The sequence below is a fragment of the Lagopus muta genome, chromosome 5 (assembly GCF_023343835.1).
Source record: "Lagopus muta isolate bLagMut1 chromosome 5, bLagMut1 primary, whole genome shotgun sequence".
Taxonomy (NCBI): domain Eukaryota; kingdom Metazoa; phylum Chordata; class Aves; order Galliformes; family Phasianidae; genus Lagopus; species Lagopus muta.
This window is the reverse complement of record NC_064437.1, coordinates 65,252-90,170: the sequence shown is the minus strand read 5'-3', so window position 1 is coordinate 90,170 and position 24,919 is coordinate 65,252. Positions and strand designations below refer to the sequence as shown.

The 24,919-nt window shown below is 41.1% G+C and overlaps 1 protein-coding gene across 3 annotated transcripts; it reads left to right on the top strand.

Moving 5' to 3' along the window:
• The first annotated feature begins 543 nt into the window (after nucleotides 1-543).
• MSH4 (mutS homolog 4) lies at nucleotides 544-23,875 on the top strand. 3 transcript variants are annotated; one of them, XM_048945710.1, is made up of 20 exons: nucleotides 544-868; nucleotides 2,341-2,505; nucleotides 5,990-6,153; nucleotides 7,500-7,610; nucleotides 7,998-8,113; nucleotides 9,306-9,479; nucleotides 9,920-10,092; nucleotides 10,974-11,041; nucleotides 12,326-12,400; nucleotides 12,740-12,804; nucleotides 13,272-13,441; nucleotides 13,809-13,945; nucleotides 14,354-14,457; nucleotides 15,276-15,400; nucleotides 17,207-17,407; nucleotides 18,565-18,683; nucleotides 20,246-20,374; nucleotides 21,254-21,428; nucleotides 22,913-23,001; nucleotides 23,368-23,875. In XM_048945710.1, exons 1-20 carry the CDS (start codon nucleotides 553-555, stop codon nucleotides 23,551-23,553), a joined length of 2,862 nt encoding a protein of 953 aa, XP_048801667.1. In that variant the 5' UTR covers nucleotides 544-552; the 3' UTR covers nucleotides 23,554-23,875. The 3 variants fall into 3 exon arrangements, with proteins under 3 accessions (XP_048801667.1, XP_048801669.1, XP_048801668.1); XM_048945712.1 differs by having other exon boundaries at nucleotides 23,363-23,510; XM_048945711.1 differs by lacking the exon at nucleotides 12,326-12,400.
• The last annotated feature ends 1,044 nt before the right edge of the window (nucleotides 23,876-24,919 follow it).

Genomic DNA, 24,919 nt, shown 5'->3' with positions numbered 1-24,919 from the left:
GATTAAAACCCACTGCAAATGTTCTCAGAACAGTGCCTGGTGGAGGCTCGGTGCTGAGGCGCTCGCCCCTCTGCGCTGGGCCGTGGGGCAGTGGAGCAGCGCTGACAGCTGCTGCAAATTGCCGCAGCAGGGCCGAGCAGCCGCAGGCCGCATCCTCTGCTCAGTGTGGTTTTAGGTAAGTGAATTAGAAGCGCTGTGATGATGTTTTGTGTAAATGAAAACTTCCATGGCGGTAGCACCTGCTGGCACCCAAACTGATCTGTGTGCTCTTGAATGTAAAGCAGCGTCTGGATGCAAGACCTGCTGTGTGTGTTTTTAATTAACGGTTTCTGTTAGCTCTGCAGGTCACGCCGCCTCTGAATTCCTGCTAAAAACAGCCTCTGGTTGTCAAGTCAGCTGAAGAAGCACGTTGGACAAATGACGCCTAGGTGCCCTGCCGTTGTTTCAGGAGGCACAGCAGCCCGCCGTCATCTCGGCGACACACGCGAACGGAGCCGCCGCCTCGGCGGGAAACCGCTGGGCGGCGGCTGGGGGCAGGTGAGAATTGTGCGCATGCGCGGCCGCGCTGAGGTCAGCGCCATTTTCAGCCGTAGCGGCAGCGGGTCGCTTTGCGTGGCTGAGGCCGCGATGTCGAACGGCAGTAGTAAGATGGAAGCGTGCAGGCGAGCGGTCGCCTCGGCCGCCTCAGAGTCCTACACGGGCCGCTGCTCCTCCTCTCTGTCAGGGTTGGGCGGGCGCTACACGCTGGGCCTGCTGCAGACGCCGCGCAGCACTGAGGACAGCACGGGCGGCTCGTCCGGCGGCGGGGCGGGGCTCGCTCCCTTCAGGGCTGCCGGCAGGAAGGAGCCGCCGCCCTCCGGAAGGGGAGGTAGGGAGCGGCGTGGCCTTCTGCGTTCGGGTCGGTGCCGCTCCTGCTGCCCTCGGCTTGCCGAGCTGCGGTACCGCAGTCTGGTCGGCGGGTGGAGGCGGAGCGCCGTCTCTTCATGGTAGCCGTCTGTTTTGGTTCGGCTCGTCAAAATGACGGCGTTCCTCGGGTTTCTTAAAATAAATGCTGCTTTCGCCCGACGTTGTGGATAATTGGCGCGTGAAGTCACTTGGCTGACCTGAATTGCCCCGCAGCGCTGTAGCAGTTCCAGCTGGCTCTGCTCGCAGTCCCGGCCCCGCGCTCCATCCGCGCGGTGCTGGCAGGGCGCTGGGATCGGCGCAGTACTGCCGGCCTTGAATTGGCAGACTGGAAGCAGTGGCTGGGGTTGGTTGGTTGGTTTCTTTGTTTGTTTGTTTTTCCTCTTCAGTGAAACTACTATAGCGGTAACAATGGGACGCTCGTTGAAATGTCTTGTGAAGTACGCGCGTTCCTGTTAGGTGTAAATTGGGATGAAAGGTGTGTGTGTGCTTCGCTAAGAGGTACGCGGTCAGTCTTGAATCCAAGACAGAGGAAAGCTTGCAATACCAGCCTGAGCAAAGCATAACTTAATTGTTGAATTTTTATTGTTAAAATAAAAGATGCTGATGGTTTGGTTCCTCTGGTCTTTGAAAAGCAGTTATCCAGGCTGTATTAAGGATTTCATGTTTTTACTCATCTTGAGAGCACTTGAGATACTAAAATTAGTATCTCAATTATTAGATTAGCAAAATACTGATTAGTAAAGAAATTACTAATTTACTGAATTTAAGAGTGATCTGAGGAAAAAAGTATTTTGCCACATTTAAAAAAAAAAAAAAAAAAGGTAAATCTTAAAATATATCTGTAGAGAAAATAGGAGATAACATAACAAACATGTTTCAGATTACTGTGTCATTTCTGAGGGTTGAACCTCATAAAATCAAAGGGAGATCATGTTCATGTGGAGGGTATTTCTGAGCGCAGTTCTTTGCACTTTTGCTGCTGTTTTCTAAAAGGGAATGTGCATGTTAAACAAATACTATTGTGACCTTTTCAAACTTTGAAATTTTCATAAATGTAAGTATGTAGTCTCAGCTATGGATTTTAAAGCCAATGGGAAAATGCAAGGTGGAGCTGTCTGTTATAGCATTTTTTCATAGATCTGGAACTCATAGCATAAAAATTATGCGTAGTAAAATTATTTCAGTTATATTGTTTCAGTCCAGCAAATTAACCGGAGATTTACTGCAAGTAAAGTCATTATGGAACTGTCAATACATGCTGGTTTTTGAAACAAACTCATTGTTATTTCAGGCCAGTACTGTTGTAGAGAAGGATATTGGGGGTGGATTGCTGGGACATCTCTACTTCTAGTACAAAATACAAGGTTTTCTAAGATGTGTATGTGCTGCTTTCAAAACAGAAACTGACTCTTTTTTCCTTCCCTTTCCCTTCAGAATCATATCTTGGGGACAAAAGTTCCTGTGCAGAAAATGGGAGTGCAGTGAATTTCACAAGTGGTTGTTCTGCACGAGGCCTCAGTAACACGTGTGTGGGAAAAATACCCTTTTCTACCAGTAGATCTATTGGCAGAAGCCATACCCCCGTTCCTGGATATTCAGGTGAATTGACGGTGCTTAAGGGAAATAGTTCAATATATATCTCTAACATTTCATTAAACATACTTTATTTTTTCACGTGCTTATAGTGTGATAATGAAAGATAAATCATAGTTGTTTTTATACCTAAGCAGCCTAGATCCAAGGGAGGCTGTCTCTTCAGTGGCTGGCCCTTATGTGAGTCCAGAGTGGCTCCAGCCTGGATCCAATCTTCTGGTCACACTGCTTCACCAGGTGCCTAAACGGCAGTTCAAGCTGTGACCTAACAGTGCTCCTGCCTTTGTGAACAGCGTTCTTATCATGGTTTCTTTTTAGGCTTATAAAGCATTGTACATCATTGTAAGGTATTATTCTGTTAACATCAGTGTCTCAAAGTTTGCTGGGGACACAGATGGACTTGAACAAGTTCAGGCAAGTCCTGGGCAAGGATTGTGAAATCCTTTGTCTGGGGGACACAGATGGACAAGGCTAGGGGCAAGGAGAGAGAGATGAGCTGCAGCTAAATGGCTGTGAAGTGCTCCTCTGTGTGACTTATCTCAGAATGACAAATCTCCATCTCAGGGGCGCTCAATGACTCTTGCTCAAGACCCATCCTTGTCACATGGGCAGGAGAACAAATAGGATAAAAGGGGAATCGAAAACCATGAGGATAGGTTTTCTGGCAACAGATTCCTCATGAAGAAGAGCAAGGATTTCTGACTAACAGGCTCCTCACGAAGTGATGCCTGCATGCTGACATACTCTCCTGGGCTGCTGCCTGAGTGCTGCTGCTTCCTCCTGCATTGGCTCCGCGTCTGCCTCCTGCTGCCTGCTTGCTGCCCCAGGCCGCCATGCTGCTCCATGCTGTTGCTTCTGCCTTGGACCTTCAAACGCCATGCAGCTGGACGCTGCTGGATCCTGGTGGTGACCGTCCTCCCTTACGCAATTCTTGCTTCTTTCCTATCTTTTCTATCGCCCTCCTTCCCTTCCCGTCTCCCTGATTAGGATTTGTGATAAACTGGTTGGACCAGCGTATGAACTGTTGTTTCTTAGTCTCATGGCAGGTATACAAATATTAAAAGAACCTCCTCTCCCTCCTATAAATTGGAGCGAGACAATCATGTATCATTGAAGTAATTGGAATTTCTTGTGAGTTTCTTACGCATTTTACGTTGTTGTTTTCAAAGGTGTAGGTGAGTCGATCCTTAAACAACACCCAGTAGCTCACTGGGTGAAGTTTTGCAGTGCTGCTTACCAGCAAAGCCATCTTACAGGTTAATGTTGTCTTGTGTCATTTTGTGTTTTCTGGTAGTGCTAAAGTAGTAATATTCAAAGTCCATCTTTTCAGTCTGAGTTAAGCTCTGTCAGTTCTGTTTTCAGTGATCCTAATGTTATTTAATGGTAATTCTCTAAACTAGTTACTTAAAGATTGATTCTTAAAAACATCCGTATTTTAATTAAAAAAAAAAAATCCTGATAAGACTACGAATTGACTCTCTACCTGAAACTGAATTGAATTCTTTGATTGTAGAAAGTGAGCTAATATGAAGTTTGTCATTTCTTACAGCTGTTGTGATCTGCTGTTTTCTTTTTGACTACTCTAGGAATTGGGGTGTCTATAACTTGGAAACCCATGGAGCACATTTTTCTAACCTCTGCATGTCCTAGCAATTAAAACCATATTTTTCATCTCCTTTTAGTCTACAAGTGTACATGTGTTTGTTTCCATGTGTCTGTATGGTTATTTACACTTGCTGAGTTGTATGTGGAACTTTGGTCAGTTTCGTTTGTATTGAAGACAACATATCCAGCATACCATATTATGAACAACATTGGTTGATCATTGCATCTTTTTAAATTTTATTTTTGTGTGTGTAGCAAACTAAACAAGTAACCATCATCAAAATTGTCTAACGACTGTAACCTAATTTAAAATCATTATTATTATCACCACCTCTTAGTTGCTGTTTAAAAAAAAAAAAAAAGGTAATCAGCTACTGATATGGGGGGGAATCATGGACTGTCCTGGGTAGATCAATCAGAGTAACAATTAGGTTTTCAAAGCAGGCCTTAGATGAAACTATGTGAATGTCATTGCTGGCATCCATCAAACTTAGAGTAAATGAAGGTTCAGACTCAGCTGTGTGCAGTATCAAAGACTGCGTTTTCTTAATGCTTAGGTAGCAGTTAGCTGGAGATCGAATTCTCTCTTCCTGGATAAATGTTTTTATTTAATTCTGGTTGCTTTTTGAGATTTCTGGTGGGGTTAGTTTTGGTTTTGGGGATGCATATTGAGTGTATCCAAAAGGAAATGGCAAGTTTGGTGTATCATGCCTTCTTGACAGAACTGTTCTGAGAACATTTGTATTCCAGTCTTATTTGAGACCTGATTCCCTTTTGAGGAAAGTAGTGCTGGAAAAGAATACAAATAATTACATGAAACGAAAAGAGATTTTGGTATTTCAGGTTGTATATGCTGTCAAAATCCAATACTGAAGAACCTGTTCAACTCAGCTGCTGTAAGGTTTAGTTTGACTTGTGTGTGAAGGTTAAGAAGCTTGAGATCATGAAGTGACTCTATTTCTGGAGTGGTAATTGTTTTAGTATTGGTCAGCAAGTTGCATTGTAGCATTAAAAATTTATTTCAGTTTCTTATTGGCTACTTCAGTGAAATTAATAGGTAATCGTTCTCTGCATTTGTTCTCAACAGAAATTCACATACAGATATGTATGTCTGCCTTATTTCTGCAGTGTTTGTCTTCTCATTTCAATAGCCTACACTCACAATCTGGGGCTGCAAATTTTGGAACAAAGTGTTGTTTGTAGCTTCTTCAGAACGATTTGAAGGATGTAACACCAGAACTAGCAGAGATGCCAGAGGAAGCACTATATCCATATTTTTGGTGTTTCATTGGTTAAAAAGTTCAGTACCCCAGAGAAAAAGGTCTCACCCTGGTTAATTAATCTCTTCTGTGGGAAGTGCAGTGATCTAACAATTAATAGTGCTTCCAGGTAATACAGCATAATGCTTTATATGGGGGCTCAGTAACTGCTGCCTGAGGCGTATCGTTGCAGATCAGTATGACAGATGCCCTAAGAAAATCAGGGCAGAATTGTGAGGGTCAGCTCATTTTGTCTGACTGCTTATCCCCCAGTTCTGACTGCAGATGAAAACTCATCTCCACCAGTCCTCCTTATTGCCTTGCTGTGTCTAGGTTTTAGGCACTGAAAACAGTAGTGCTAGAAAGATAGAGAGAGGTGCATTATTAGTTTCTAAAATCAGTGCTCTTCAAAGTTCAGTACCATATGAGGAGGTTTGGGAGGAACAAGGAATGTGTTGAACTTTGGCACCAGCCAATTATACTACAGTAATAACTGAACAAAAAACACCTTCACAATCCTCGGTTTGCTCGTTCTGTCACAGCTTGTCCAAGCTTGGAATGTCAAAGTATGATTTTGTGAATATAAAGAAGTGGGTTATAACTGAATATGTGCAACTGTTCTACAGTTACGTCGTCATCTACAGCCTCTGCTCATACTGCTGCATCAGTTATTGTAGCTGTGGTAGAAGGAAGAGGCCTTGCCAGAGGGGAAGTAGGAATGGCCAGCATTGACTTAAAGAATCCTGAGGTGATACTGTCCCAATTTGCAGACAATACGACTTATGCCAAGGTATTGTTGCATAGTGAACTACTGCATAGCTGACAGCTGGGTGCAGTGGATTGCTTGCTTGAGTAATCAGGAATGGAAGATTCAGTTTCTAGGAAAAAAATCTCAAAAGGGGAAGTAAGAATTTCTAGAAAATTTGAAATATTTGTTGAAGGAGCTGCTATTTCCTGTGCTGTGCCTCAGATTTCAGGGGAGGAGGAAAGAATGCTTTGCAAAACAGAAAACACGTTTCTGCAAAGAATAGTGCATTGGAACTATGTGAAACTCAGATGCCTTGCACTGCAGAGCATTAGAGGGAATGCATGGTAGGAGAATTTGCAAGTATTTTTCATTAGGCAAAACATCTTTGAGAGTGGCACTTCACAAGGGTGACTTTTATTTGTTTTAGGCAGACTGTAGCTTGGGATTTGTGTAGTTGTGTGAATGTTTGTTCTCAGTTATTGCCAAACAAAATGTATTCAGCTGACAGTAAAGTGTTCTGTCTACCATTGCTGCATATTTTAAGATCAGGAAAGTAATCCATCTGGTTGATGCAGTTCTAATATTAATAAAACTGCTTTCTTAACAGTTTTGTTGTGGCTATGTGTGCTAGGAAGCAGTGTAGCTTGCAGTGTATTTACAATATTCAGACTAAGAAAAACTAGATTTTGTTAGTATGATAAGTAGATACGACTAGGAATATAAACGACTGCTGAATCTATTTACTAAAATTTCTAATATTGTCAGGTGTTTGTGGGTTTTCTTCTTTTGCATTTTATTTTTTATCTGATTTTTTATTTTTACCATTAGTTAATTTAAGGCTTATCTTGGTCTTAACAGGCACAAGAGCTTATGGAACCTGGCAGGTGTGTAAATACTTCTATCATGCAGAGTAGTAGGATTCAAAGTGGCTGTGGTTTGAGAGTGCAGGTGTGAGAGAGGTTAGGTGTTCAGATGGTGATGTGACCAATGAGGGCTCACTTGAAAGTTTGTGAGGGAGAACTGAAGATCACGGATTGAACAAGGCGTTTGTTTTCTCACCCTCCCAAGTACTCACAGAACCATGGAGTGTCCCAGGTTGTGAGGGACGCTGTGCTTCGGACACAAACGTATTTTTGTATTTAAATAACTGTTTAAATAAAAGATAACTTCAATTTTTTAAAATAGTTTTGTGTATTTGTATCTATATAGCTGCAGATCTATTTAGCTCACCAGTGTATAAGCATAAAGTCTGGTCATTATTTACAAGATAAATGTGATTTTAAAATATAAGAATTCTATAATTCTTTATTCCTGATACGTTATAGTGTACAGCTCTTTTAGATATGGATTTGTATTGAATTACTCAAGATTTTTTTTTTCTTTTTCAGGTTATTACTAAACTGAAAATTTTAACACCTCTGGAAATAATAATGCCAAACACTTCTTGTGAAGCAGGGAACACAACAAAATTGTTTGCTTTAATAACAGAGCATTTCAAAGTAAGCTCTTAAATTTTATTCTGCATTTTAGAGCTCTTGTTAATTGCATCTGCATGATTGTTAAGTCTTCTACAACTTCTGAAGCTTTAAATGCAGTCAGATCTTGTGTGTTTTCTGTGATTTCTGGCCCTTTGTTTGTTTTTACTGTGGTGCAGGACAATCCCATTGCAGCTCCAACATGACTCGTTCTGGTGCGGAAAATTATGGAGACAAATATATTAGCTAGTTAAAGCAGACAATTTTGAGCTTGGCTTATTGAAGTCATGTGCTGAAGCCAGTTGGTGGACTTTCTTGGGAGCAAAGATCCTAGCAAAAATAGAGAAGTCTGTCTGATGAAAAAATTATCTGTGACTTTAAATTATTTGCTTTTTTCCTCTGTCTTCCCAGAATGTGACGTTTACAACTGTCCAAAGGAAATACTTCAATGAAACAAAGGGTTTGGAGTATATAGAGCAATTGTGTGCGTCTGAATTCAGCACTGTTTTCATGGAGATTCAATCAAAGTATGTTGAAATAAGGAAAAATCATACTGTGTCCAGATAAGTTTTTAACAGCTTCATACGTGCTCAGTACAAAAGCCAGTGGCTTGTTGCATTTTTTCAGAAGTTAAGAAGTTCTTAACATAACTGCTTATTTTGCCTTCAGGTATTTCTGAGGTACCCAGAAACTTAAAGATTTCTGTGGGTTTTTAGAACTTTCCACTTCCCTCTTTTCACTCTCTTCTTAAATAGGCAATTTAAAAGCTATGAATGCCTTCCAGTTTGACCTCTGCGAAAGATTTCCTTGTACCAGCAGTTTTCTGTGTACATTGTGCAGAGTCTTCCCTTAAGTCACGTATAACCACAGAAACACGCACGCACGCGGTACGAGGTCCATGATGTGGGACATCAGGGGTACAGAGACCCAGATATTCACAACGACTTGATTTCAGTGATCATACTGTACACATTGTATGCTTGTATCCTGGGGTGCATTAAAAGGAGTGTGGCCAGCAGGTTGAAGGAAGCAATCCTCACCCTCTACTCTGCCCTGATGAGGCCATGTTTAGAATACTTTTATTCCAGGCTCCCTCCCCAGTTCAAAAAAGACAAGGATCTCTTAGAAGGAGCCCAGGGGAGGCCACAAAGGTGAGGCAGGGCCTGGAGCAATCTCCCATATGAAGAAAGGCCGAGTAACCTGTGTCTGTTCAGCCTGGAGAAAAGAAAACTGAGGGGGGAGGATCTGATAGATGTTTATCAATTTTTAAAGAGAGGTGGGAAGCAAATGGATGAGGCCAGGCTCTTCCTGGTGGTGCATAGTGATAGGACAAGGAGTAGTGGCCTAGAACTTGAGCATAAGAGCTTTTGTACTAATGTGCAAGAGAACTTCTTTATGCTAAGGGGGACAGAGCAGTGGAAGAGGTTTTCTAGGCAGTGGAGTCCCCTTTTATGGAGGTGACTTATTGTAGGGTACCTGCTTTATTTTAGCAGGGGGTTGAACTCAATGATCTCTTGAGGTTCTTTCCAACCCCTGCAATCCTGTGATTCTTAGATGTTTGTGCACTTGTTAAAAGTACTGCTTTTTCAGTGCTCTAAATCCCAGTAGCTGTCAAGCAGCAAGTGTCAAGTGTTAAATGTGATTTCTTTGGTATACCACTTGATTTTTGGTAACTAAGTAGCACTATTCTACATTTATTAAAGATTCTTTCTTTCCAAGGTACTACTGTCTTGCAGCTGCTGCAGCTTTGCTGAAATATGTCGAGTTTATTCAGAACTCCATTTATGCTCCGAAGTCACTCAAGGTCCATTTCCAGGGGAGTGAGAAAACAGCTATGATAGATTCATCATCAGCCCAAAATCTGGAACTGGTAACAAATAACAGGGATTCTCGGTAAGGGCGTTAAGATTGCAGCACCTAAATCAAGTTTTTCTCATAAGTGTGTTTTACTGAAAATTACCCAATTTGCATTTGATTTCAGATAATAATATTTGTCCTTTTGCATGGCTTGTGTGCTAATTCAGATAGCTCAGTTGAGAGGAAAAATGTAAAATGCAGTAGCAATGGAGTAATCCTAAAAAGATGAACACGTTCTGAATGCAAGGGTGTTTCTAAGTTTTGATAAATGATAAAATGGTGGCTAATATTATATAAAACTGCATCTGACTTGGTAAACTGCTGTAGTTCATAAAATACACCTGGCAGGTAGGAAGGTGCCGAGTACTCTGAAAGCATGCCTTGAATTTGCTGGGTACTTTTCCTGGAAATGTCGTTTGTTGTTTTCCATCATTATTTTTATGAATGCATTCTTCTTGTATGTTTTGTTCTAACAGGAATGGACACACACTTTTTGGTGTCCTAAATTACACTAAAACTCCAGGGGGAAGTCGAAGACTCAGATCCAATATCCTGGAGCCACTTGTTGATGCTGAAACAATTAAAACAAGACTGGATTGCGTTCAGGAATTTCTCCAGGATGAGGAGCTGTTTTTTGGTCTTCAAGCAGGTAGTAATTTATTGTTTAATACTTATACTATTCCTTTTTAAGCTCTTTTTTCTAATTTGTGACTGTGCAGTCTGATTCAGTATGTTTGAAAAGTATTTTCTTACCATCGCCAGCAGACGTTTCTGTAGCGGTCATTCATAACTTTTGAAGCCAGCTTTATTGTGATACTGTGACTTTTTTTTTTAAATATATTTTGCAAAAAAAGTGAACTTACAAAGTAGATAAAAGTCAGTAAGCCAGTAGCTTTCTCATGTAATTGGAGGTTAGCTCTTGCAGCTTGATACAGTTTTGGAAGTGGTTTATTTGTTAAAAACAAATTAAGGCCTTGTTTATGTTTTTGTTTTCTTTTCCTTTGCCTCCTAAAACGTAATGGTCCAGACAAATATGAAAATAATACAGTCCCAGAGAGTACAAGTTAGGCTGCCTGAAGGCATATTGTGTGAGCTTAATCCTTATCACAAGAGAAACATGGAGGAGGAATTATTGGCAGTCTTGCACATTTGAGGTTTTCTTTTCCTCTATTTTTATTTCTATCCTTCCTTTGACAGTTAGACTGTTCTTGTAGTTGTTCTCTAGCTCATATATACTTTGGAAGTTGCTCTAGGAACAAAAACATTACTGAACTGATACAAGTCCCCCTGTACAATAATCACTGTGTCTTGGATACAGTAAGTGTAATTGTGGCTAAATAACCTAGCAGATATTTTTGTCTTTCGTTGTGTTTTTTTTTCTGGTAAATAGGAAGCTAGGATAAAAACAAATGGATTAGCATAAATATTAATAAATAATTGTGTACATTAAAAAATGAAAGAAGTGCAGGTTGTTAATATGATTTCCTTGAAATTTGTTACATTTCTGAGCTGGTTACTTCTGTTTTACAGTTATCTCCAAATTCCTGGATACAGAACAACTGCTTTCAATTTTGGTACAAATTCCGAAGCAAGACACAGTATGTTCCAAAACACAATTAAGAATAATGAGTTATCTGCACATTACATGCAAAACGTAAAATATGTGTCTATATCTAAAAATCTATAAGCAAAGGCTGCACCTTACAGATTCATGGACTGATGTTATCTCAGATTGTGAGTACATCGTATTTTACGACAGGAATTTTTCTAAAATTCCTCTCATGTAAGGAGAGAGATCCTTTTCTTCTTTTTCAGAGCACTACCTTCTCATGTTGGTAGAGTGAAACACATAAGAATTCATGGCTTTTTATCTTAGATGTCTCTTTTGATCCATCTTCAGAGGCTCTTTCGCATACTATTTGATGGTAACAATAGGGAAATCAGCAAGTGTGCATTTCCATGAAGAAAATAATGATACTAATTTTCACAGTAACTGCTGTTACTCACATTATATTGTGTCTGTATGCATGTGAAAATCCTGCACACACGTATTATCCCAGAGATAACGTATGAGAGTAATTTTTGTGTGTGTGTGTGTATATATATATATCTATATGTATGTGTATATATATATATATATGTGTGTATATATATATATATGTATATATATATGTTTACCAACACACAGATGCACTGTGCATGTACTTTTTTCTGCTTCCTTTTGTAAGATATCAGGATTATCATATCCTTTATTTCTCTCATCTGGAATTACAAGAGCATGTAGTGCAGTGTGTATTATATATGTGCTATTGGCAACAGCAAAATTCTTTATTAGAAATGTAGTGGGACGGGCATACAAAGTAAGTTATAGAATGTGGTCTAAAACTATTGAAGAGCAAACAAAGCGTTTAGCATTTACTGCCTTTTATTTATTGACTTTATGTGTACGTATGCTGAAGGACTGTCAGAGCAGATTAGATTGGGTGCTGTTTAACAGCGTTTATGGAAAGGAATGAGCACCTTAATTGTGATATGTTGTGTAATGGCTTTGAAAAAGTCTGTACTGATAACGTAGAAGACTAAAAGAAGTTTCCACAGCTTGGTTTAGCAGTTATTCTCAGAGCTGATCGTTATCTGTGCAGCCGTAAGAAAAGGGCCACTTACTGCTGGGCAGCTGACCGCAGCTGGCAATGCAATTTCTGTAAACATTTTTATGCAGTTGCACACCAAGTTGTCAACGTGAGCTTATGAAGTATTTCAGCAGTCTTCACTAGAAGTTATCAGTACAAACCTTTAGAGTCGCAGTGTGAATTCTGCTAGTTACATACTTTCCTTAAATAAGCATTCAAACACTTCCTGTATTTGTAAAAATTCTTCAACAGGTTAAAACTGCTGAATCAAAAATAACTAATATAATCTATCTGAAGCATACCCTGGAGCTTGTGGAGCCTCTGAAAGTAAGATATGTCTGTCATTTTTGGGGTGTGAAGTAAAAGCAGTTAGTCCTTCCTACTTGGCGCATCTCGTGAGATTTACCATTGATCTCGCAGAGCGCAGTGCTGCCAGCAGAGTCTGTTCTAACTTTCTGCCAAATGAAAAACAGTTATTTGAGCCAGTATTCCTAAGAACTGGATTCTTACGTTATCTAACAAATATTGAACTGAAACTCCCACTCAGGTTCTGCGGGCTGCTTAAGCAACCACTGATAAGCTTTGGTGGATTTAAGACCTTCTGGTCCTTTAAAAGGGCTGTGAAAATAGTTAACTATGTGTGTTCACATTTTACTTTCTTAACAGGCTGCTTTGAGAAGCTGTAACACGTCCCTGCTAAAGGCCTATTACAATGCTCTTGAAGATAGAAGGTATTACAATAATTATTGTGAATCTTTGCTTATTTGTAGCAGCAAGCACAACTATTGTTTTGGCTAAAAGCTTGACTTTTGTGTTAAAATTCTAATTTTCAACTAATAAACAAATGCTGGAAAAACCAAAGCAGAAGAATGGCGATGAACAGCTATTAACTGATGAACAAACTGTACTCTGTTAGAAATGATTGTAAGAAGGCAGTAGCAGTAGTGTCCGAGGAAACTAACGCAAAAGTAAACTGTTACTTATGTACATTAGGGTATCTATATCTCCCAAAGACTATCAGACGGCATTTTTTATCAGACATATTTGTGCTATGTTTTGAGATGAAAATGTGCATGAAATTTAATGCTTGTTTCAAAGATACAGAATTTGCTACGGTTATTTGTAATTTCAGGATAACAATACAGATTACAATCATAAAATATCATGTGGCTAATATGTGGCACTACTAATATTGCAGGTTTGGAATTATACTTGAGAAGATTACAACTGTGATTAATGACGATACGAGATATGCAAAAGGATGTCTGAGTATGAGGACCCAAAAATGCTATGCTGTTAAGCCAAACATCAATGAGTTCCTTGACATAGCTCGTAGAACATACACGGAAATTGTGGATGACATAGCAGGTATTTCCAAACGGAGACTTTCATTGTCTTGGAGTTCCAAGTACATCTGGCATACGGAGGTCGTGTAATCGTATGCTACATAACCTTTTGATGTGGGAAACATCTTCACTGTTAGTATAAGCTGTTCATCACTGATGTGTAACTGAAGTGCTTATGATACTAACGTTCAGGTTCTCCATTTGTAGATAAAAGTTCAATTTCATTTAAATGAGGACGAGCAATTATATTGTGATCCCTGTATTTAAAACTTTTTTCCTCCTTTCTTTATCTGACGCGTTCAACCTGTGTGAATCATTTCCACAGTTTGTACAGGTAAATGTTTGTCCGTATAGTTGATTTGGGTCAAATTGTTATTTGTGGTATGTAGGTATGATAACACAACTTGCTGAGAAGTACAACCTGCCACTGAAAACGAGTTTCAGTTCTGTGCGTGGATTTTTTATCCAGTTGAATGCTGATTGTTCAACGTTACCCAACGGCCAACTTCCGTCAGAATTTACAAAGGTATCTGGACTAGTTGCATTTTGTTAATAAATTTTTGTAGGAGTAATATATATAAAATGTATAATACAGTAACAAAGCGTATTATACAGCAGTTTAAACAACACTTAAAATATTTTCAGTGAACATACCTAGAAGTAAATGAAGGTGTAGTTGGTACAGCCGCCCCATTTCTCATGCAACTGCATGTGACTACATTGCTTGTAATTGTAAAGCTGTGTATCTTGCGGATAACTGCAGTCTTTTGTAAGGATTTGTCATGAAAGTCTATTTAGGAAAGTGGTAATTTTTCCTTCTTTTCCCCACATTTTTCCTTTTTTTTTTTCCTATGTTTTTCCCAGATAGCTTTCTAGAAACTCCTCTGGCTTCTGGTCGTGGCAAGTTCTTACTGTTGGTTTGAACTTCCCATAGGTCACTAAAACGAGGAACATGTATAGTTTCACTTCAGCAGATTTAATAAAAATGAATGAAAGATGCCAGGAATCCCTGAGAGAAATATATCACATGACCTACTTGTAAGACCGTCTAAAACTATTAAATATTTCTGCTAACTGCATTTATTTTGTCCTACTCAAACTATTTACGTTTGTTTTTTTTAAAGCCACCTTAGTGATGAATTATGGTTTCTTTTGGCAGTAACCCATGGTGAGCACTGAGCAGTGTCATAAGCGATGTCGGTGATCAAATGCATTACCTGAGAGAAAAGCAGTAACACAACATGTGTGTTGCATTAAACGTCATGAAAAGGACGTGGAGGTTTATTAATAACAGAAGTCCTTGTCTTTAGTATTTCTTCGCACATGACTTATCTACACAAAACGATACAGGGGATGTATTAATTTTGCAGTGCGGGATCGTTATCGTTTGAGCTAACAGCAGAGCTGACTATGTATTTTTGACCCTGCTGCATGTTGTGTTAATCTCAGAAGACCTGCTAGGTGTATAATGAATTTTTGGAAATTTCTTTTTTTCTTTTTAGAAACCATGTATGGTTTAGTGTGTGTTTTTGTTTGATGTTTCGTTTTTATTACATGAAGGACTGAGGGGATTTAAGAGGCACCCTGAGGATGTTACTGAAACACATTTGACTCCACAGCTATGTTTTCAGTTAATTCTGTGTGTGAAGCTTTTGTAACATGCTTTTGGTGTTTGAGCTGTGTCTTGTATCTGATGTAATAATCGATCTGAGATTACTGTGTAAGATCTTAATATACTTCAAAGAAGCTCAGATATTCTCCTGCATTTGGTAGAGGTGATGGTGTTTTATGAAGTAATCTCCCATCCTGATGTATGCAGAATGAACATAATTAACTGTTAATTTTTTTTTCTTAAGGATAGTGTGTAAGCTACTGAACGAGATCTATGAACACATTCATTGTCTGTACAAGCTGTCTGACATTGTGTCAATGCTGGACATGCTGCTTTCATTTGCTCATGCCTGCACTATTTCTGACTATGGTAAGTTTATCTTTTTCATTCTGTTAAAAACTAAATGAAGCCCCTCCAGTTGAGGGATATCCAGGCTGCTTTGTTTGGTTCTCAATTGCTAAGCCCATGTCATTTATCTTTTTGGGTCTCACTAGGCTCTAAGTGTCTGTGGTCCATCCTTGCCAGGTTTGTGCTGGTACTCCTCCTGTTTCTGTGCACTGAAATGCTGTTCTTCCATTCAGCTGCTGTAAGGCTTCATATCCAGTCTTTTCACGACAGTTCCTTCAAGCATATTCGTTTCAAGTCTGTGAACATCCTGCATTAACTTTTGTGTTCTGAAAGAACGCAGTGTAATATAAACAGGTTGACATTAAGCATATATATAAATAAGCAGCTATCTATTTTTCAGCTTCAATTTTTGTCGCACCTTTGTGGAGTGCTTTTAGGGAGAGCTGAGGAATCCAGGATCATGTGCTGACTGGTGTATTGTTATGTCCTGTGTCAACAATTTGGCTGTATCTGCATCGCTGCATCATCTGGCTTCCTTAGCCTGGTTCTGCAGTGTACAAACAAGCACACAGTCTTTAATAAATGCTGATTTGAGCTACCTGTCTCTACAAACAATGCAGACATGAGGTTCCTAGCTAGAATGCACTGCTGTGTAGATACCAAATAAAAGCTGGTCTGGAAAGCCATCTCAGCAGCTGTATTAGCTCATCACTGCTGATGCTGCTGTGACATTTCCAGCTCAGTAGCAGAGTTAGGTTTGCAGAATGACACTGATTCTTCGTGTTCAGATATTTCAAACACAGGAGTAATGATAGGCTTGAGTTGTCACAGTCTTTTCCCACTGGGTGAATCAGAGCAGTTCACATCAACAGTTCATGACGAGACGGAAGCTGCTTTGCTTCTGCAGTTTGCGCTGCCAGGCCTGAGTGCGTCTCCACCCGGAGAAATGGGCTGCTTTCGTGGCTGTCGACCCGTTGCCGTTGGAGTCTGTCCTGCCCGGACACCTTGCTGTGCCACCTGGTGCAGGGAGCCTGCTTCGGCAGGGGGTTGGAGCGGATGATCTCTGGAGGTCCCTTCCGACCCCTGTGATTCTGTGATTCTCTCTAAAAGCTACCAGGTAATTTGAGTTCCTCAGTGTTGGAACCCAAAGAACTGCTTTGGCGCTTCTTTCTTGAAGGCTTCAGTGTTTAAGCAGCAGTTTTAACAACAGTTGTTAGTCTGCAGTGGTGCCACAGAAATAGAATGGTCCTGGCTTGAAATAGTCGTACATGGGAGCTGTAGGCACCCTTATTCTCCGTACAGCAGTGTATGAACAGAAATAGAAAGAATGTTACTTTCTAGTTCCCCGTGCTGATACAGTAACAAACTTGTGTAATAGTTACAGGTGGAGTTCATGACCTCTGTATTTTATATGGTTATAGCAGTATAAAAATAAATGACAAAAAGTACAGTATGTGCAAAAATGCTTCCTGTTTTCCCATTGGATTTCTTTTGAAGCTTCACTCTGTATTTTTCTGTATTACTAGAGTTCTATGCTGCTTACAGGGGAACACAAACATGTTAATTTTGAAATGTAATGTTAGTTTTGGGATTCTTTTTCTTTTTGTAAAAATAAATCTTGAGGACGTGCCTGATGGTCAGAATCCATAGCTGAAGATAACTGGTAATTCTTCTAAGTGACTGCAGGAAAGTAAAAATTAGGGAATCAAGACCACAGAGTTAGACTTCTGTTCTGCAAGAACTTCATTTCAGAATGCACTGGTTTAACAACCGAAAGGTTTCTGTACTAATTCTGTGAAGCTTTATTATATTCTCCTTCTCTTTCAGTTCGTCCAGACTTTACAGATACTTTGGCAATCAAGCAGGGATGGCATCCTATTCTTGAAAAGATAGCCATGGAGAAACCCGTGTCTAACAATGCATATCTGACAGAAGGTAGCAATTTCCTCATTATCACAGGACCAAATATGAGTGGAAAATCAACGTATCTAAAACAGATTGCTCTCTGTCAAATTATGGCGCAAATCGGTAAGACTTGACCGTATTCATGAACTTCCACAGCACTTCAATTAGTTTCTAGTTAAAAATGTTTTTGCAGGCTAATAATTCATCTTAAAGAATAAGATTCCATGTAAATAGTAAAATACAATTTTAAGTACTTTTCCTTCTACCAGTGCCTATGTTGCTGAAGAGGCTACTGTAGAATTTTGGGTCTGCCCCTGGAAGCTTATGGAAGCTTATGCCTCTGGACTCGTCTGTGTATAAGAAAGCCTGGCTAGTTTCAGCTAGGAGAAATACAGTTGGAGGCCTTATTTTATTTATTTGTTTAATTTTTTGGGAGCATCCTAACTCAGTCCAGCACCTCGTGCAAGCTTAATAGTGAGTGTCCACAGAGTAGGCCCACCAGGCTGCATATATATTCGTCATCCAAAAAGAAGAGATGAACTTGAGAGGACACCTCGATTATGTGGAGTAACCTGCTTTCAGCCAAGCAGAATGAATAGATCATACAAAAGCAATAAGTACTGCAATGCTTTATCGCTAAAATTATAAAAGTGAAATACTTGTAAAGTTTGACTGTCTAAGCCTTGTCCTTATCCTTAGGAATTCTTTGTGATTTTTTTATCTCAAAGATAAAGGAAGATAAGGCCAGTAGCTCAGGAGAGAGGATCTAATGGGCTGAAATAAATGGTTGAAATTACTTGGTAGTGGAGAATAAAATTTGTCCAGTATGTGTTTTTGGATCCAATTCCAAACAAGTTCTTCAGGAATTACTCTCAAAAACATGAATTTAATATGGATAAAGGAGACAGTAAAATTCATGGATGATATAAAGCTTCCTTTTCTTTTCAGTAAAACTAGTAATTCTCAGAGATTGGTGAGGCAGTATAAATTTGTTCAGTGGAAATCACGATTCCTTGGCTTAGTATCACAGTGGCTGCAAAAATGCAGATTAATCCAACAGGTCATTCTGACTTTTGCATCCCTTCAGACTGACATAGCTTCAGACATGTGGTATGTTAAGGTTTTACTGATTGTTCAGGTATAGCATCAATGTAATATTTTTTTTTTTAAAGCAATGGTAAAATATGTTCTCTGAAGTTGTCCAGAACAAGATACGTTCTCTGCAATGCAAGCTGGTGTTTGTCATGCTGATATGAGAAAACTTGTGTCTTGCTTTGTAGGTTCTTATGTCCCAGCAGAGTATTGCTCTTTTCGAATTGCAGAGCAAATTTTTACCAGAATAGGAATGGACGATGATATAGAAACAAATGCCTCAACATTCATGAAGGAAATGAAGGAGGTATTAAAGATAGATAATCTAGGGCCACGTGTCTGTTGTTACATTGGACGTGATTGAAATTGTACTAGTATTTTTCCACTGAAAGAATGTACTTTGAATGCTGTTTAAAAAAAATCATCCTTCATCTTTTATCTGAAATAGTGATAGAGAACACACATCCTGTATAATGATGCCCCAGTCTGAGTAAAAATCAGTGTTCCACTGGACAATAATTCCAATGCTTTGTTACGTTTTGGAACCTGAAGGATTATTTGGCTAAGCGTAAGCACTGTCACTGTCTTCTCCCAAACTGATATGCTTTTGAGGAAAGCAGTTACAGAATCATGAATTTTGGCGACCATTACGGTCATGGAGTCCAGCTGTCAACCACCACCCGCGTACCCAAGTGGCCGTGTCCCTTAGTGCTGCATCTGCCCTCCTCTTGAAAACCTCCAGGAACAGGACTCCTCCACTTCCCTGGGCGTCCTGTTCCAATGTATTACTGCTCTTTCTGAGAAGAAATTTTGCCTAGTATCTGCCTTGAACCTCCTGTGGTGCAACTTAAGGCCGTTACCTCTCATCCTTTTGCTAGTAACCTGGGAGGAGAGATGAAGTCCCACCTCGCTGTCACAGCCTCCTGTGAGGGAGTTGTAGAGAGCAGGAAGGTCTCCCCTGCGCCGCCTCTTCTCCAGGCTGAACAATCCCAGTTCCCTCAGCCTGCTCCCCATAAGACTTGAGCTCCACACCTGTCACAGCTTTGTTGCCCTTCTCTGGACACTCTTCAGTGCCTCAATATCTTGTAGTTAGGGCCCAAAACTGAGCAGTACTCAAGGTGCAAATTCACCACTGCCAAGTATGGTGGGATCATTTTCCTGGTCCTGTTGGCTGTGCTATTTCTGATAAAAGCCAGGATGCTGTTGTGCTTCTTGGCCCCCTGAGTACCCTGCTGGCTCATGTTCAGCTGGCTGCCAAGTAATCTCCCCAGACCCTTTTCCTCCATGCAGCTTTCCAGCCACTCTCCCACAAACCCATAGCGTTTGATAGGGTTATTGTGACTAAAGTGCAGGACCTGGTACTTGGTCTACTGAAACCTCATACAGTTGGCCTCAGCCCATTGATCCAGCATACCCAGATCCCTCTGCAGGGCCTTTCTGTGCTCAGGCAAATCAGCACCCTCCCAGCTTGGAGTCATCTGTGAACTTAATGAGGGTGCACTCAATCCCCATCATGCAGATCATCAGTAAGGACACTGTACAGTCTGGCCCCAGAACTGACCCTTGAGGAGAACCACTAGTAACCAGATACTGCCTGGTTTAAACTCCATTTGCCACCATGCTCTGGGCCCAGCTGTCCAGCCAGTTTTTTACCCAGCAAAGAGTACATATGCTCAGTGGAAAAGAAGAAGGGTTGTAGGGTTAACCCATTGGTGGGTTAGAATTTACAGCCATTTGGAAAGGATGAACAAGTAATGCTTACGGATCATCTCTGATTTTTTTATCTGGATAACACAAGTATTTCAATTAGTAGCAGGATTTTTAAAAGCTGCTTTCCTAGGAATGATAACTAATAAAATATTTTCCTAGATAACATACATCATACAAAATGCTAATGACAAATCACTCATCATCATCGATGAACTTGGCAGAGGTACCAGTGCCGAAGAAGGTATTGGCATTTGTTATGCTGCCTGTGAATATCTCCTGAATTTGAAGGTAATTCTGAAAAAAAAAAAAAAAAAAAAAAGTGTAAACTTTTAATAATTATTTTATCGTTCTGTAGGTATTGTGGTTTCATACAATTTAAATTTTATAGAGATTTCTTGCCTAGAAATGACATTTTTTCATGGCTAGTGAGCAGTAAGAGTTACAGTGACAGACAAAATGCTGACATATTCTGCATTCTGATCACGGGTCACCATCTTTTTTGCAGCTTGCTTGGTAACTTGCTTTCTTATCCTAGATAAGAAAAAATGCTGACCCAGCCTCGTGCTGTTTGCACAGTCAGTGCTTTGTGTGCTCGAGCCCTGGAGGGTGGAGGTTGCTCACTCTGAGGTGCTCGTTGTGTAGGTCAGAGGTTTGTTCTGAAGAGTGGCACAGTGTGGATCAGAAGTTGCTGCTCTGTTCCAGTTACGTGGTTGGCTGTAGCTTCTTGTCAATTCATAGGGGTTTATAGATTCAGTTTCTTGTCACAGTTCATGCAGAGTACTGTTGTGGTTTTATAGAGGAATCTCACCTGTTGTCTGCAGCTTGTGCCTCAGGAAGAGCATCCCCTGAAGAAAGTGAAGCACCCAGTGATTCGAAATGCCCCGTCACACTTCAAAAGTGTCATGGGCTTCCTGTTCTATCTGCTGTTCCCCTTCTGTTGAGAAAAGAGCTGGGGAGCCCTAAGTGGGAAAACACACGCTTGCCAACGTTAGAACTGATCACTTAGGTTTTTTTTATTATTATTTGCATTATTCATACCTTTAGTAATTTAAATACAGCTCTTCGGAGTTGTGGACTTGGAGAGCTGTGAGACCGTTCTTCTTACTTGTTGTAATTTATCAAAGGATCATTTGAATCCTGAATTTTGTTTCTATTTTTCTTACTTAGGCATTTACTTTGTTTGCTACTCATTTCCTGGAGCTGTGTCATATGGATGCTTTGTATCCCAATGTGGAAAATTACCATTTTGAAGTGCAGCATGTGAGAAGCAGTGCTGGAAAGAAGGAGAAGATTACGTACACTTACACACTTTCTAAAGGATATACAGAGGAAAAGAACTACGGTAAGAGATTCCACTGTGACTGACTTGGTAGAGTGTGCAGATTAAAGGATTATGAGTCACTGAGCCATGAGTGACAGTAAGGTATAACTGCATGTTTTAAAGAAGTGTAGAAATCCATATTTCTGAATGCAAGATTCTGTAGCTGAATCTGTGATTTAGATGAGATTTAATAGCTGCACATGATTATTGCAAGTCAGTGGTGACTGAAAACTACAAATTAGTCCTGTCTGGCTTGAGTTGATGAGACTTAAGATGCCTCTTTATCAGAATTTCAGGTGTAAGTTTCTCTGTCGTTAGCAGAACAAGGTCTGTTTCAGATGCTGCAGCCCTAACTCAGAAATACCATGTTTCTGGAGTCCCCAGTTCAAAAAAGACAGGAATAGACAGGGATCTCCTAGGAGTCCAGTGGAGGGTGACAGAGGTGATGAAGGGCCTGGAGCGTTGCCTGTACAAGGAAAGGCTGAGAGACCTAGGGTGTCTTCAGTCTGGAGAAGAGAAGGCTGAGAGAGGATCTCGTAACTGTTTATAGATACCCAGACTGTGGGAGTAAAGCAGATAGGGACGTAGTCTTTTCAGTGGTGTGCAGCAATAGAATAAGAGGCAACAAGCAGAAACTGGAACGCAGTTGCATGCAAACACAAGGAAGAGCTTCTTTACTGTTAAAGTGCTGGCACACTGGAGCAGGCTGCCCACAGAGGTCATGCAGTCTTCTCTAGAGGCATTCAGGCCTGTCTGGATGCCTACCTGTGTGACTTGCTGTAGGGAACCTGCTTTAGTGGGGGATTGGACTTGATGAGCTCTAGAGCTCCCTTCCAAGCCCTGTGAGCAGCAGACCTTTGCTAGATCTGCTGACACAGGAGTCCTGCCTCACTGTCCTGACTTTGTCTTAGTTGAGCAGCGTTGTATTTAATAATTAAAAAAAAGTGCAGGGGCTTTTCTTGGCCATTTCTAACGGTACGTTGTTGGAACTTCTCCTGAAGCACAGAATTTCCTCTGCGCAGCCAGAGTCACAGACAGCAGTTAAAAAAAATCAAAACATCGTGCCAGGGCAGAAGAAGAACTTTTCACGTGTTTTTTTACCCTGAGTATCTGCAGCTTTGCAGCTGGCAAGGAGCAGAAGTCGGAAAATGACGCCTGCGTCTGCTGAGTGCATTTAGCACTACCTGAACGTGAAAGAAGCAGACAAAGCTGTTGATGACTGCTGTGCCGTTTTCTGTTCATCCTTTGGAGCATCTGGTCCTGCCCACTTAGTGCCAGCCCTAACTTCTGTGAAGTGTATTTCAGGGGCCACATTGTAACAAAGTAGACATTTTATTCAGTAACTCTTACAACAGTATTGGTGGAAAAAGAGACAGAAAGATTACATCAAAATAACTTTTTAGATGAATATTTTACCCCTTAAAGTGAGCTGATTGTAGAATAAATAATGTGGAGGGTAGAATAAAATGTTATCCTAAATCCTGGTTTGTGTTTCCTTTGTTTAGGATTAAAAGCTGCAGAAGTTTCCTCTCTACCACCATCCATAATTCTGGATGCAAAGGCAATCACAAACCATGTTGCTAAACAAATTTTGGTACGTAGCAGTCGTTTATAAATGTATGCTACTGCAATTATCAGTTTTTGTAAAATTCTGCTTTATTTTAAATATTTCTGAAAGATTATAGCATAAGCACTGCATAGGCTTTTATGATGACAGATGTCATCAAGAAAGTAACATTTTGATTTCTGAAACTAATGGTAAGAGATGTTTGCTACGGGCCGCTGTTAAGTGACAACAGAAAGCAGCCTGTGGGGTTCAGGAGTGCTGGCTGTAGTGTTGGTGTGCCAACCAAGAATCAGCAGGTCAGAAGTAGCGTGCAAAAAGCCAGTAGTGCTTCTATTTTAATAATAGCAAGTTATTAATTTCCTACTTAAAGTGTGCGTGTGCTTTTAAGAACAGCACAGACAGAAAACCACTCCTGAGATGATGAAGCACAGAGCTGTGTACCACCTGGCAATGAGGTTGGTTCAGACTGCTAGAAACTCGCGATTGGATTCGGAGAGTTTGCAAGTGTATTTGAAAGGCTTGAAGAGAAAGTATGCAGCCAGTTGTCCTGCGCCGGAACGGAGCGATGAGCAGCACTGACTCGTAACAACACTGTTGAAATAAGTTCTGGCTGCAAGATGATTTCATTAGTTTCCATAATATTTGAAAACACTGTTTTTCATGTATTTACAACTTAATTTTAGTTGAAACTATATCCATTAGTAAAAGAAACTGTTTCTTCGTTCACCAGAAAGGAGATCATTTACTTCCTATGCAAAACAGCTCTTTTCTTCTGATAGTGAACATATTCCATCCCTTTTGTTGTTTTACAGACAAAATGTGGGTCGCTAATAGTTTGTGCAGCAGATGTGGTGTTACGCTGCTGAATAAAAAGCAGTCTGGAACAGATGGTCCACTTGTCTTATATGGGCGGGCTCTGTGTGCAGTGTTGGATGTTCGTCCACAGACGCTGCTGTTTCCTACTCACAGAGGGCTCTGGCTCTCTACATCTCACGTTCAATCCAGCAGCAGGCAGTCCTGCAAAGGGGCAGCAGCCCACCTGTCAGGGGGTCCTGGGCCCTGTGGCGCGGCGCTCCTCTGCCTCTCCTGGGGCACCAGCTGTGCTGCTGCTGTGTGCTGCAGGAGGTTTGCAGAGCGGTGCCGCTGCAGGGGCAGCACGAGGGCTGGCGATGAGAGGAGCAGCGTTCCGCAGCAGCGGCTCTCCAGAAGTAACGCTTGTGTGCAGAGCTGGAGGGCTGTCCCTTTCTTCTCACTGCTCTGCCTGCGCTCTCTGGTCCTTCGGGCAGCAACAAGCGCCTGCAGTGAAGGAAGAAGCAGTGTCTCTTCTCCAGTCACTGCACTGAGTCCACCTGTGCCTACAGGCAGGAGTCTTACGTGCAGTAACACGTGCACAGAAACGTGGAAGCAGCTTCTTTTTTCTCTAAGTGCTCTGTTTCATGAATCCATGGTCTGTTCTTCCAGTAGTAGTGCAGGATCAGGTAGCAATGGCTTCATTTGCACTAAGCACTCGAGGTCTGGGGCGCCCGCTCGCAGCCCACAGCGTTCTTCCTCTGTTCGCTCTGCACCTCACTGCATTTTTGGCCCCCGTCGAGCCCTGTGAACGGGCCGTCTCGGCTCCCCGCTGCCCCCGTGGCACGCAACTGGACTCAACACAGCACAGTGACATGTGTTCACCCCAGCGCCGTGTGTGCTTGTGCTGCAGGGCAGGCTGGTGCTTCCTGCAGACTGCAGTCTGGTTCTGGGGTGCTTCTCCACGTGCTGGGTGACATGAAACAGTCGGGAAATGGACTGCTGCCTTGGGGGAAAGAACGATGCTTTGTCTTGTGCCTCAACCCATGATTGTCCAGTCTTCTGGCTTGCCTGGACCATATTGAATGCACAGGAGTTGCCTTGGGCCGGATACATAATATGTATGAGCAACAGAACATTGTTAATGTATTTTTTA

Bases quoted from the DNA above. Each gene is read 5' to 3' on its own strand.
- MSH4 (XM_048945710.1), top strand. From the start codon at position 553: ATGCGCGGCCGCGCTGAGGTCAGCGCCATTTTCAGCCGTAGCGGCAGC. The intron at 12,401-12,739 runs GTAAGATATGTC...CTTTCTTAACAG, and splicing joins AGCTTGTGGAGCCTCTGAAA to GCTGCTTTGAGAAGCTGTAA. The intron at 21,429-22,912 runs GTAAGAGATTCC...TCCTTTGTTTAG, and splicing joins TACAGAGGAAAAGAACTACG to GATTAAAAGCTGCAGAAGTT.